The sequence below is a fragment of the Triticum dicoccoides genome, chromosome 4A (genome assembly GCF_002162155.2).
Source record: "Triticum dicoccoides isolate Atlit2015 ecotype Zavitan chromosome 4A, WEW_v2.0, whole genome shotgun sequence".
NCBI lineage: Eukaryota > Viridiplantae > Streptophyta > Magnoliopsida > Poales > Poaceae > Triticum > Triticum dicoccoides.
The window spans coordinates 22,265,303-22,279,888 of record NC_041386.1 but is presented as its reverse complement, the minus strand read 5'-3'; the positions used below and the strand labels follow the sequence as shown (position 1 = coordinate 22,279,888).

Sequence of the window (14,586 nt, the reverse complement as noted above, 5' to 3'; positions counted from 1 at the left end):
TATTTTCTTTTTTTACCAAGAGCAATATGCTAGAAATCCTAGATCGTGGCGTCCACCTGAACGTCAATCCTATCGCCACACTGATTGACACCAAATCCAAAGTTTTTGCCTTGAACAACGCTCCTTTTTTCAGTCCCACCCATCACCATAGCATAGATGGTGCCCTATAGTACTTAACGCCCACCGTCCGTTTTTTTCCTATGTCGTACAACAATGTTGCTTATCCAAGCATGGCTGTGGAGAAAAACACCACCAACCAATCAAACGAATCATCCGCTACCTGAGAGGCACGATGCACCTTGCCCTACAAATTTAACGCTTCTTCGATGATGATCTCATGACCTTTTCTGATGGCGATCGGGCAGGGTGCCCAGAGACACGCAAATCTGCGTCTGGTTTGTACATCTTCCTCGACAACAACGGAACATTGTTTCGCGGTCGAGCCAGCGTCACAACTCTGCGGTGTAATCCTTTGTCTGCACAACTCCCACCACATTTTGGCATCCCATACAATGAGCGACTACTGTCTTCTATGACAACATAGCAGTGATGTGGCTCTCACACCACGGATATCTTCGCCAAGGGCTTGCCAACGACGACCTTTGACGACTTCCGAGCCAGCCTCAAAGCCCGTGCGCGCGTCGATGAGACGGCGGCGGGCTGTCGGAACGGCCACCTCGACCTCTCTGGACGTCGTCATCCGAGTCAGGCGCTCTGGATCTCGTCGGAGGCCCGCCGGTCGAGCCCCCACCACGGTGGAACACGGCGCCGGCACATTGTATCTGCACATCATCTTCCACATGTCCCTTCCACCGTCAGGCCAACTCCACCGCGTGACCCTACCATGTCTGCCCCCGTCCGTTTGGGGTAAAACGGACGAATAGCGCAGCCCAGCGCACGGCCTCAAACGGACAAATATCCGGATTCCGTCCGTTTTCGACCCATCCCCGGCCCAAACTTGCGCTCGATTTGGGGTGAAACGGACGCGCGCGGACGGCTTGGACGCACACCCTTGTCCCCCCTGGCCCACCTGTCGAAGACACTAGCAGTCCCTCCGCTCCCAACCGCTTCCACCCTCTCTCTCTCGCCCCGCCCCGCCGCCGGCGCCGCCGCTATTCTCCGGCCGCCTCCTCACCGCGCAGCCTCCGGCCGTCCCTACCAAACCACTTCTCGACATGGCCGCCATTACGCCTGTGCTGTGGCCGTAGTTTTGGCCGTCGATCGGAGGTTTGGCCGTCGACGTCTTTGCCGGCCGCAGAGGGGACAGGACCGCCGGCGACGCAGCACAGCGTCCTCGGCAGCTCCCGACGAGAGCTCCACAGCGGCCAGTAGCCGGCCGGCAACCACTCCTGCTGCGTCGAGGTGATCTTCGCCACCACGCCTGCAAGGTGTTCGGCATTTTGCCCGCAAAGGTATGGACAGTGGAGACGAGTTTTTCTTCCATCACTTTCTTTGTTCATCGGACGATTCGTCGTCGAATGATGAAGATATTGTGGTGGCTGCACTGGTCGTTCACGACCACATTCAACGGCAGCTTCCTCGGTACAGGGGATCACTCCCTGGTCGTGCTCCCAACCTGAACCGCAACAGGGAGAGAGGGCACGCCCTGCTCTATGACAATTACTTTGCCAACACCCCGCTCTTCAAGCTGGATAAATTCCGTCGCCGTTTTCGAATGGCAAGGCATATGTTCAATCGTATCCGAGAGGGAGTGGTTGCTCATGACCCATACTTCGAGTGCAAGACGGATGCCCTTGGCAAGCTTGGATTCTCCTCTTACCAGAAATGCACTGCGGCCATCCGCATGCTTGCATATGGAATTCCAGGCGATTTGGTGGATGAGTATGTGCGTATGAGTGAGACAACATGTCTGATGTCAATGTACAAGTTTTGCCAGGCCGTGATCGAGGTGTTTGGCCCAGAGTACTTGAGGCAGCCAACTGTCGCTGATATAGAGAGATTGTTGGCGACCAACGCAGCTAGAGGCTTTCCAGGCATGCTTGGCAGCATAGATTGTATGCACTGGGAGTGGAAGAACTGTCCATTTGCTTGGCAGGGCCAGTACAAAGGGCATGTCAAGGCGTGCACTGTCATATTAGAAGCGGTGGCATCACAGAATCTTTGGATATGGCATTCTTTCTTCGGCATGGCAGGTTCTCACAATGATATCAACGTGCTGCAGCGTTCTCCAGTCTTCGCGAGGCTTGCAGAAGGCCACTCCCCACCTGTCAACTTTGAGATCAACGGCCACCATTACAATAAGGGATACTATCAGCAGATGATATATATCCTCAGTGGTCAACTTTTGTGAAGACAATCTCGAAACCCCAAGGTGAGAAGAGAAAGAGATTTGCCCAAATGCAAGAGAGTGTTAGAAAGGATGTGGAACGTGCTTTTGGTGTGCTTCAATCCCGGTGGGGTATCGTTCGAAACCCTGCACTGTCATGGGATGAAATGAAGCTTTGAGAGGTGATGACTGCTTGTGTGATCATGCACAACATGATCGTCGAAGACGAGCGTGATGAGAGTATCTTCGACCAAGGATTTGACTATCAAGGTGAAAATATTGAGTCCCTGTACCAAGACCCGGTCACATTTGAACAGTTTGCTCAATTCCATCGTGAGATGCGTGATTGGCACTCTCATTTGAATCTTCAAAATGACTTGGTTGAGCACGTGTGGGATCACATTGGCAACCAATAGATGTATTGGTCCATTTTATGTTTAGTCAAGACAATTTCGATTTGGTTGTAAAAATATTTTATTAAAGACAATTTCAATTGGGTCGTAAAACTATTTTAATTTTCAGACAAATATTTGGGTTGTAAACTAGTTTTGATGAAAATTTAGGCATTTTTGGCCCTGACGGACAGGATAGGGCAAAAGGATGCGTCCGCGTGGTGGGCGCACGGCTACAGCATACTAGGACACGCCCGGACACGATTCCAAATCGCTACTCAAACGGACAGAATCCGAACAAAACGAACGTCCGTTTAAGGTCGCGCGGTGAAGTTGGCCTCAGTGCCCCAGGCGACACATGACCGCGCCATGAGACGGGCCCGAGCCCACGACCCGCGGCCGGCTCCCCGCCGTCTGCTGCACTCGCGTCGCAGTCTCCAGTGGCCCCCGCCCCCAGCCGCCGCCCGCCGCCCCCGTGAACTTTACTCGCGTCGTGCTAAACCCGGCGGTTTCGTCGGGTAAACATCCCGGAAACCCGGCCCAAAGCCCCCAGCGGAGGTTACCCCCACAGCACCGCGTTTTCGCAGTCTCCCCCCTCGGAAACATCTGCCCGCTCGCTCGCTTACCGAGCAAGCTTTCCCCACCTTCCCCCGCCCCGTCCCCCTCCTCCTGGCGGTGGCGACGCGATCACGACACGGAGACTTTCTGCCACCCCTCCCCGCCGATCACCGTCGCTCCACGCGCCCCGCGGCCAGCCAGATAAAAACCTGGGGTGGGGAGACTCGGAGCCCCTGCCCGAGCAGGGGATTGCGAGTCGCGGAGATGAAGAACCTGTTCAAGAGCAAGATCAAGTGGCAGCACCGTTCCAACGACGCCTCCTCGTCGCAGCCGCAGTCGTCGTCGACCTCGCCGGCGAGCTCCCCGTCGGGGACGGCGCCCGCGCCCGCGCTGTCCACGGCGACGCCGACGGCCTCCGCCCCGTCCCCTTCCGCCCCGGTGGCGACGACGCCCACGGCGGGGGTTGGTGGGGGAGGGGGAGGCGCAGCGGGCGGGGACGACTACATGTACTCGGAGGAGGAGTTCCAGATGCAGCTCGCCATGGCGCTGTCGGCGTCCAACAGCGACTGCGCGGGGGACCGGGACAGGGACCAGATCAGGGACGCCAAGCTCATGAGCCTCGGCGGGGGCGACCGCTTCGCCGCCGGACGGGACGACGGCCACACCGCCGACTCGCTCTCCCGCCGCTACTGGGTGAGGCTCCACTCCGCACCGGCGAATTCCATTCGAGCTGAGCTGGAATGCTGAACCGCGCAGTTCTCTAATGAGATAGTAGCACCATTAGGTTGCGGTTGCTTAATTACGCCAGTTTTCAGAATTGACGCACTTAATGTGGAGCAAGATTCATGGTTCAAACAAATGTCGAGCCAGATTCCGGTGGTGCTATTTGCTTGCTAGTTAACCTCCACCATTTACCATTTTAATCCATGATACTACTAAGTTTATCTATCATTGTCTGAATTAGTAAAGTTTTTTAGTTGGAATATAAGTAAAGCTTTTCTGTTCATGTCACTATATTCACATTTAAACTAGGTCAATGGGGGTTGTTGGATAGTAGTGGGCAGTAGCTAGATCTGGATAATTCGCAAAACGGAAGAAGAAGAGTAGCTAGATCTGGTTTGCTGGCAAGCTTCACCTGGGTCCACAGTCAAAATCACATAAGAGGAGAGGTGCTACAAGCTACTGCAGAAGTAGAAAGTAATAAGAAGGCAATATGGATGATTCAGGCTAGAGGTGCTTGTGGTAGCAACAACAGGCTTGCTCGACCACATCAAAGCTATAGATATGCTATTTGTTACTGCTTCCTATTTATAGAGAGAAGACAGATATTGGTGTTCTTTCCTGACCGCAATTCAGCTTACATGCTCAACATTCAACAAAATGTGCTGTCCATTTGTAAAAAATATTCGCTGCTGGATCGCATCTAGCTGTTTTTCTACGTGCTGTTTTGATGTCATTCATATACTTAGTGTGCCAGATGCTATTCACTGCTGCTTTGTTGTTGTAGCTATTCTCCTTGGCTAGGCAAATATCCGCGTCTTTTCCTCTTTGATTTATTAATTAATCTCAAATTCTCTGTGAGTGTATTTACAATTGTGATCCATTCTGATTTCCAGGACTACAACTGCCTCGATTATCATGAGAAAGTTGTCGATGGTTTCTACGACATATTTGACCCCTCCATGGAGGCCTCTAGGCAGGGGAAGATGCCATCACTAGAAGACCTTCAAACAGGCATCGGGGACCTGGGCTTTGAAGTCATCGTAATCAACCGTGCAGTTGATACTGCCTTGCAGGAGATGGAGCAAGTGGCGCAATGCATATTGTTGGACTTCCCTGTTGCAAATATTACACTCCTAGTGCAAAGGATAGCTGATCTTGTTACAGATAATCTTGGTGGACCTGTGAAAGATGCAAATGCTATGCTTGCAAGGTGGTTGGAGACAAGTACTCAGCTGAGAACCTCACTACATACTAGCTTGCTGCCAATTGGCTGCATTAAATTAGGGTTGTCTCGTCACCGTGCCCTACTTTTCAAGGTCAGCTCCCTCCCTCCCTCTCTATGTGTGTATGTCGGGAAGTGCACGTGTAGTGCCCCTGTTGTTCCCTCAGAATTGTAGAACATCTCTCACTCGGCTGAAAACGGAGCGGAAGTGACAGAACTGAGTGCCGCCACATTTGTTTTCGTATTTCTTAGCAGAAGCGGAAACAAATACAGAAATACTGGAGATGATTACGGAAGCAGATATTGCCGGAAACGAATACAGAGCAAATACGATGCGGACACGATACAAAAGCGAAAGTTTGAAAGAACTCGAAAACCTCTTGGACCATACAAAAAAACACAACCAAACCGACAAACTTGTTAGGTTATGCGCCAAAGAAGAGGCAACAAGGTTTGACGGTGAGCAGGCGTGGAGGATGGGAGTGGAAACGTGTAGTCAGGGACGACGATTACAGGAGTAGTGGATGAAGTTTTTGGTGGATATGATTTGGTTGGGCCAAAAATGTATATGGGCTGGCCCATATAGACTAAAGATAAATGCATTTTTTCGCATGTGCGGATACCGAAATTCTGTTTATGCGGGAGTTATGCCGGAACACGCCGTTCCGTTTCCGTTTCAGCTGCTGCTGTATAAATTTTCGTTTCCATTTCTGTGCTCTGTTTCCATTTTATTACGGAATGGACAGGAAGTTTCCGCTCCATTTTCATCCCTCTGCCAGTCTTATTTATACCAGGCGGACCTTTGAAAAGTGCAGTTTTATCAATCTTTAACCAGTTCCTGGTCCATGGCTTGGATAAATATGTTAAGCCCATACCGATAGCCACCCTGATCAGAATGGTAAAACCTAATGCCAATGGACTCACTCACCCACGAAGTTAACCTTGAACCTATGTGTACATTTATTTCACTGTTTGTTGACCGAAGTTAAGTTTAAACACTATCCTTGCTCCATTTCCATCTATTTATCATTGTCAAACCTGGAACTGGGCAACCAATAAATTATATAGACCCCAGGCGGCATCTGCAGCCGGCATTACACAGCTTGACACCAGCACCGGCTTCACATGGATAGAGGTGCCTGGGCCTAACATGTGGCTGTGGCGGAATAGAGGGTATGAAAAGAAACATCTAAGAGATAGTATGATGGTTCCACCGGGCTTTGGTTTGGACAACTTCCATACTTGAACTCTTTTGGTTATTACGATGTGTGCACTCGTAGATAATATCAGTATAAATTTGTTCTCTGTCTAATTTAGGATGTCTTGCTTTAAAAATTAAAATTAGTCAGCATTTTTGCCTGGTATAGAAGGGAGGATCAATCTTCACCTAAAATACTTCCTTCGTTGTTTGACATGTTTAGTTATTTAATAATCACTACATGCCACGTGCTTACCTATGTTATATCTTGTGAAAGAAGTATCTTTGTAGCTTGTTACAAGATTGACTGATGTCACCATGTCTGTGGAAGCATACCAAATTATTGATGTAGTTGGCCATTTGAGTGGGTTATTATGTGTTTACATGTGTTTCTTCATGAGCCTATCAGACAGCAGGAGCAACATCTTGGTACTGTATTCATTACTAATTGATGAATTTCCCCTTTCTGTATAAAAATAAACTGACAGTGCTTAAGAGTCAAGAGCAAATGCAGAAAAACCCAAATATATTGAAGATAGCACTAGATCTGTTCACTTGCCTAACATACATAGCATTCTTATAGCTCATGTGGCTCTTTGTGCAGATTCTTGCTGATAGTGTTGGCATTCCATGCAAACTTGTCAAAGGGAGTAATTACACTGGTGATGAGGATGATGCTGTTAACATAATAAAGGTGGACAAAGAAAGGTATTGACAAGATTGGGCATTGTGATTTATTCACGTCATAGTAATTTCTCAGGGAAACACAATCCAAGTGCATTGTTCATCTGTTACAACTATTGCCGATATATTTTAATTCATTTGTTTTGTCAAATTTGCTAAATAGTTTTTGTGCTGCAACCTGCAGGGAGTTTTTGGTAGATCTGATGGCTGCTCCTGGTGCTCTTATTCCAGCAGATGTCTTAAGTTGGAAGGGCAGTTCGTCAAATTCCAACCATAAACTTGGCCAGAAACCTGGACTGAATCAAATGGCTGGGTCATCAAGTACCATTTATCCTACTCTGGGTGCCAATGCATTGCCACTTGAACATAAAGGTAGCCAAATACCTTTGTTAAACAGTGGTGATTGGATATCGGCCAGTCAATCTGGATACGAGAAAGAGGCGGCCATAACACATTCACAAACCTCTTCCAGTGGTACACCATCTGTTACCGCTGCAGATGTTTTTGATGGTTCTTGGACATTAGTTCCTCATGCACAATCGGACGAGCCGTCGACTTCTGCTGGTACATCATCACAGCATAAAGTTGTACCCCCAGGTGGAGAACATCCTGGGGCCAGGAATATAAAACTAAGCCCAGGTCACCAGGAAAATACAGAGTCTAATAACCTATTTGCTGAGCTTAATCCTTTTGGGCGTATTGAGCCAAAGAAAGCTTCAGTACCATTCAACGGGCCAGATAATAGAAACAACGAGTTACAAAGGCGTAGAGAAAATGTAGTCCCTAGCACTGGAAGGCCACAGCAAAGATTGGTTATGAAAAACTGGTCCCCGTACAATGATGTTTCCAACAACAAGCAGTACAACTATGTTCAGGACTCATTTGCACGTAGGAATGTTGGTGATAATGTTGTATCATCGCCGCAGGTGCCACGATCTGCTGCAAATAATATTAATCTTAATATTGGAGCACGCAATGATGGATCACATGCAGTGTCAGCTCACAATAATGACAGTTTTATGGCTGGTTCCTCTGCCATGAAGATGCCTTCTGTAGCTGAGATTGGGAAGGCTGCTGAAATGGCTATGCGTGGTGATTTGAGCAAAGGTCCTACAGGTTCTAGACTGGAGGATCAACCACCATTTGGAAGACATAAATGGGGTGATTCTACTGAACGAAGGGTTCCGACTAATTCAGTTCAGAACCAAGCAAAAGAACGTGAACATAACTTCGACGGAAAGCAAGACCATAAGAAGTTGCCTCCTGATCCAAAGAAATCTCCACTTGACAGATTCATGGATGTGTCGATGCCATCAAGAAATTCAGAATCTGTTTCACCATCCTCTGCCAGGTCACACAGGCTTGATTGCGTGTTCGATGATGTTTCTGAATGTGAAATTCTCTGGGAAGATCTTGTGATTGGTGAACGGATTGGCTTAGGTATTTCTTTGCAACCAAGTTTTGATGTGTTCCTTACTGCCCTTTGCACTAACAAGTTGAACTGACACTCTTAGGTTTAGGGAGAAATATTTATATATTTATATTATACTGTCATACACTGTCAAATTATTAGTGTGGCTCAGTTATGTACTTCTAATCTTTGCGCTATTAAGAGCCAATTTGTTGCGAACTTGCATCTTTGTAGTTCTCCATGAGAAATAATTGAATGAATTGCTTCCTCCTTCCAATAGGTTCATATGGCGAGGTATACCGTGCTGATTGGAATGGAACAGTAAGCAGTTATTTCCCTTTGTTTGTATATCCTGAGATTGGTCCTTTTTACAGGATGTTTCATGCATGAAATGGTCGACATGATTAGAGACCAAATCATGGACCATCTTCACTTTTTCCTTCTTAAGTTGGTTCTGTCAGCGCACTGAACTTTCTGTTAATTTGCAGGAAGTAGCTGTGAAGAAATTCTTGGATCAAGATTTCTATGGCGATGCTTTGGATGAATTTCGAAGTGAAGTAGGTGAAATTATACGTTTTTTTCCAAGAGTACTCAGTGTATACTATATATTCTGGTTTAGTTCATTCTTGATGCACTTCTTTTTGTAATTGCATATATTCTCTTTGCAAGGTGCGGATTATGCGTCGACTGCGTCATCCAAATATCGTTCTCTTTATGGGTGCTGTTACACGCCCTCCAAACTTATCTATTGTATCTGAGTATCTTCCAAGGTATACCAGTTTTGTATCTATCTTATTTTATGCATATCTTAGTATAATCTCATGCTTTTCCTGAATCAAGTTACAACTTAGAAGCAGGGGTGGAGCTAGCTCCTGACCCGGGCAGCTGCCTGGGCTGCTCTGGCTAGTCTCTCTTAAATATTGTTGTTATCTAGGGGATTAGTAGTGATGTTATTGGGGCCAATGGTTGCCAGCGTTCCAGTGAGTAGACCTTGCCCGGGCTCCTTGGGTAGGCTTGCTACGCCACTGCTTAGAAGTATCTGGGTACAGATATCATTGAAGAAATTCCTACATGAGAAGTTCCTTTGAACACCTAGCTTTGAATTGGCACCTAATACTGAAGGTGCTACATGCTACTCCCTCCGCCTGGAAATACTTGTCATCAAAATGGATAAAAGGGGATGTATCTAGACGTATTTTAGTTCTAGATACATCTTTTTTTGTCCATTTTGATGACAAGTATTTTCGGACGGAGGGAGTACTTTGTTGAGAAAATACTTCTGTTAGTTGGATTCATAAAATCTGATGAACAGAAGTATTTTGGTTTACTGGAGGTGGCATATGGCTCTAGCATAATGTCATGTAACTTGTGTTCCAGTCTTAAGCAAGTCTAGAATGGATTTATTGGTTCAACTTTGATGGTCCATCCTTGATTTCATTGTTATTTTATTGCTTAGGGGAAGTTTATATAAGATCCTTCACCGTCCTGGCTGCCAAATTGACGAGAAGCGGAGGATTAAGATGGCCATTGATGTGGTATGGAAAAATCTTCCATAATTTTTTGCCATTTTGTTTGTTTGCCCCTGCTTATGTAGATGACTGTTTTCTCATTAGGCCAAGGGCATGAATTGCCTGCACACTAGTGTACCAACAATTGTTCACCGGGATCTTAAATCACCTAACTTGCTGGTCGACAATAATTGGAATGTCAAGGTGTGTTCTCTTTTTGCATTTTAACAATTAGAACTTGATGGCTCGTAGTCATATTAATGTTGGGTTTGGTCTGTTGGTTCACCAATGATATGAGGCAGGTTTGTGATTTTGGACTTTCACGCTTGAAGCACAGCACATTTTTATCATCCAAATCAACTGCTGGAACTGTAAGTAATTAGCACCTCTAATCTGTACTATTACGGGGCGATTTTCAGTTTCTTTAGTCACACTAAATACTTACTAGTTCTTGTTTTTAATCTAAAATTTTATTCCACCAGCCTGAGTGGATGGCACCTGAGGTCTTGCGGAATGAGCAATCAAATGAAAAGTGAGTGATTCTTGATGCATTTCATTCTAACTGTTTTCTTCATGTCCTTGCAAGTCTCGTTTACTTATTCATTCAGAATAGTCCATGTGAAAGAGAGATCTTCCCATTTGAATTGTTGTGTTTTCATTTTTTTCAAGCAAGGAGGGTAACCCTTGCTTTATATGTTAAGAGTATAAACAAAGTAACATTACCCAAGCTTGAACCAGAAAATAACGATAGCTGTCAATTGGCTCCGGTGCCGTTTAGTGTTTACAGAGCAGTATCGTAGACACCACACCAACATTGACATGAAAATAATACTGGATAACAGATCTAACACTGTATTTTGGTACCAGGTGGCAAACCTGGTAAGCTATAAAAACACACACTGTATGTTGGTATATAACGACTATGTGCGTGTGTGACTATCCTTCAAAGGCTTGTTCTCAGTTTTGACTCCTAGAGTTGTGATGGGATACAATATTGCTCCTATACTTTAGAAGGACCATTAGTCCTTCAGCTTGTTTCGTTCATCTTCTTTTCCTTTTCTTTTTTCCTCAAGTGGTGTCGCATCTTAGTTAATCTTACTCAACCATTACTGGGAATGCAGGTGTGATGTCTACAGCTTTGGTGTCATCTTGTGGGAGCTGGCAACACTAAGAATGCCGTGGGGTGGGATGAACCCGATGCAAGTCGTGGGAGCAGTTGGCTTCCAGGACCGAAGGCTTGATATCCCCAAGGAAATCGATCCTCTAGTCGCTAGGATCATATGGGAGTGCTGGCAGAAGTAAGTCTGAGTTTCCAGAGCACTCTTTTCTCATATCTTCCTGTTTAGGTCTTAATTGACAACTCAGAAATATGTCGCTGATTCTACTGTTATCTGGTTTATGGATCTCCAGGGATCCGAATCTGCGCCCTTCATTTGCGCAGTTAACAACTGCTCTGAAGACGGTCCAAAGGCTTGTCAGCCCCTCTCCTGCGGAGACGCAGAGCACCCCTGTGCCCCAAGAGATCTGGGTGAACTCCTCTACCCCATGACAGAGGAGAGTTATCGAGGAATTCGTTCATTGCTGCGGCCTGCAAATGTGAGCGCGTTGTATATTAGTTTGAGCGCCCCAGCCCAGATGTGGTAGGCATGTCCTGCCGCCGCGGCAACCATAGAGTATTTACTTACTTACAGAGTGGCCCATGAGGCAACAGTCGGCAGAAGAGAAGAGACCCGCGTTTCGTCTTTCCCGTTGCGTGTGGCAACCGGGTGCGAGCCCTCCTCCAGGAAGCTAGTGAATCAGTTAAATTAGTATGTACTCCCTCAGTTACGAAACATATGACGTTTAAGCAATTCAATTTGAACTGCTTAAACGTCATATATTTCATAACGGAGCGAGTAGTATATCTGGCTGTGCTTACTAGTGTATCAGCTAAATTAGTCACACTGTGCTTGTAAAAGATATAGTACACCTGTTCTGTTCATGTTGCTGTCTCGGGCTGTCGCCCACCGGCACTGACTGTTATACATCCGTTAACTTGTGCAGTCAAGAATAACAGGAGACACCACCATGCATGTTGGACGAAGCCGATCGACGTCACCGCCTTGAGCAAAACCCTCTTGGCAGATTACTTGCAGGTTTGTGCGATCGGTCAGCTGGGGACCAGCGTTCGGTTTACTACATCATGCTTTAACATGCTGTGCTCCAAGAACTGGTGCCTATTTTCATCTTTGGACGGCGGATATAACCATAACCCGTGCGTTGACAGATTTGAGATCCTCACATATGTGCAAATGCAACCCTATAACCCGGAAAGATGCTGACCGTCCCCGCTCGCCGCTGTTACTCCTGCTAGCCGTGCGCCGGTGTTGTGCTACATGCACGGTCGCACCACAAGAGGTCGGCACTCGTCGGCCGCTGACCTCTACCCCTACCCACGACACCATTGCCGCCTTTTTTTTTTTTTTTTTGAGAAGCCATTGGCGCAAACTCGATCAACGGAGTTTACCTTCTCAGTCTTGCGTTGCCGCCATCCGAAGATGAAAATAGGCAAGTTCCGCTGTCGGGCCATGCTACGGGAATCAGCAATCCATCTATGTTGGGCCTTATTCAACTACGGCCCAAGTAAACCGACCAGAGCCTCTCGAAACAACGAACGGAACAGAGAGCTGCGCTGCGCTCTCTCGTTTAGTCCCACCTCGCCCAGCCAAGGTGGAGGGGAGTCGAAGACGCGCTATATAACCAGACCCACGGCAGAAGGGAGAGGCATACCTTTCTCGGCCTTTTGGCTAAGATCAAGTGTAGTATCTGTTCTTATCAGTTTAATATCTGATATGTGGGCCATGTGTCCACAACGATATTAAATTTATTTTTTATGGGGGAGGGCCCACCACAGTAGCTTGCTACTGGGGCCCTTGTGTGTCGCCCAGCCGTTGCACTGCTGGCTGGGCCTGGCGCACCCCAACCAAAGCGAAATGAAAATTTGTTCTTTTGTGCCTGACGGCTTTCTTCAGAATTGAGGACGGCTGAAAGCCTGACATTTTTTAATCATATGATTCAAATCACCTCTTTTAAAATACGCAGCTTGTACTTGATGCTAACTAAAATCACACACTGTCAGAATAAACAGGGCCAATTTTTTTGGTGTCTTAGGAAACCTAGTATCTACTCCTCTTACTCGATTGTTTGTGTGTGCGCCCCAAATCTGTCGACGCACAGGATTCGTTGATTCATTCCTATATCCTCTCCTCTGCTTCTAATCTTCAGAAACCAATGTCGGGGCTTGACATACATGGACATTATCAAAGCTCACCTCGATTACTACATATAAATCGTATGCTTGTTCTAGTACACACCATTAATGTACCCTTAATGTTTTCAATCTTCTGAAACTAATGCAGGGGTTTGGATAACAGACTACAAATATCGTGAGATATAAATAGAAATAGATAACTGAATTTGTGAATAAAAAGTGGAATAGGTATGATACTCTCGCACCATTAAAATGCATACTCATTTTCCAAAAATATCTCTCCACCGCGCAACCTTTTTAGGCCTATAAATACTTCCTCGAAGGAAGAACAGACGCCCTTGCTGCCGCGAGGAGTCTTCACCGCCGCCGCCCTCCGGCAACAGCCTTGGTCGTCAGTGGTGAGGGGCTCGCCGGATCCACGCGTGTGGATCTTTTTTACTCTCGTAATTTAGATTTTTAGGCTGTTCATCGTCGGCTTCGGCGGCGGCGATGGTGGCGCTGAATAAAATTTCTTCAGATCCTACTCCAGCGAGGCGATCGGTCTTATGGTTGGGGATGAATTTGAAAATCAATCTGGTCAAGCAAGGATGGCGTGGCGGCGGCGACATCCTCGTGGTGGACCTGTGTCCTCGAGCTCTGCCGCTGCGATGGCGTTTGCTCCAACGCCGGCGCGGAGCTTGGGAGGTAGTCTAGGAGCGGATGCAGATTGTGGTCTGCATCGGCGGCATCTAGAAGATGGTGGAACTTGTGCTGGGTTCGTGGTTCGTGGATGGCAGGTGTGGTTTTCTCCTCCGGCGTCTTAGTCGTGTGGGGGTGTGTCTGGGGTGTCCGAGGTGTTGTCTCGGTCTGATTCGTTCAATGATAATGGTTTCGCTTTTGGTGAGCCACCTTGGAGGTCCGCAAAGCTGTATATCAGCGATGGAGCCGCTTCGAGCTCGGGTGTGAAGGTGATCCGTCATTTTTTTTCCTTTGGTGGCTGCTATGGTGGTTCCAGAGGCAGGTGACAGGCGTTGGTCTCAAGTTCAGAGGTTTCTTTGGTCTAGATTGTACTTTTACTTCTTGGCCGTTGTTCCTTTATGCAAAGGCTAGCGTTTTGCTGTCTTTTTAGTTTTGCCAGATCGGTTTGTACGTGGCTTGTAATATTAATCCTTATGATATAAAAGAGACATGTATTACCATGTAAAAAAACACTTCCTCGATAAAGAAATATAAGAACATTTAGAGGAAGTACATGTCAAGATTGATTTCATGAGAGTGTTGCTCAGATGGTTAGGTTTGTTGGTGGAATCAATCCACCAGGATTCAAGCGTTAGACTTGCACTAGTGCTCACATTTTTGTTGAATTTATTTTAG

General features: G+C 46.9%; 1 protein-coding gene and 1 non-coding gene across 2 annotated transcripts; both read left to right on the top strand.

Moving 5' to 3' along the window:
• The first annotated feature begins 3,259 nt into the window (after positions 1 to 3,259).
• Positions 3,260 to 12,005, top strand: LOC119284697 (serine/threonine-protein kinase EDR1-like). The gene is made up of 13 exons (XM_037563851.1): positions 3,260 to 3,930; positions 4,854 to 5,276; positions 6,985 to 7,088; positions 7,249 to 8,504; positions 8,756 to 8,796; positions 8,964 to 9,032; positions 9,145 to 9,245; positions 9,932 to 10,010; positions 10,089 to 10,187; positions 10,286 to 10,354; positions 10,466 to 10,515; positions 11,105 to 11,281; positions 11,394 to 12,005. Exons 1-13 carry the CDS (start codon positions 3,502 to 3,504, stop codon positions 11,530 to 11,532), a joined length of 3,036 nt encoding a protein of 1,011 aa, XP_037419748.1. The 5' UTR covers positions 3,260 to 3,501; the 3' UTR covers positions 11,533 to 12,005.
• Positions 12,006 to 12,748: 743 nt separating this feature from the next.
• On the top strand, positions 12,749 to 12,945 carry LOC119290099. The gene has a single exon (XR_005141704.1). It is a non-coding gene; the product is annotated as a U2 spliceosomal RNA (small nuclear RNA).
• Positions 12,946 to 14,586: the final 1,641 nt, after the last annotated feature.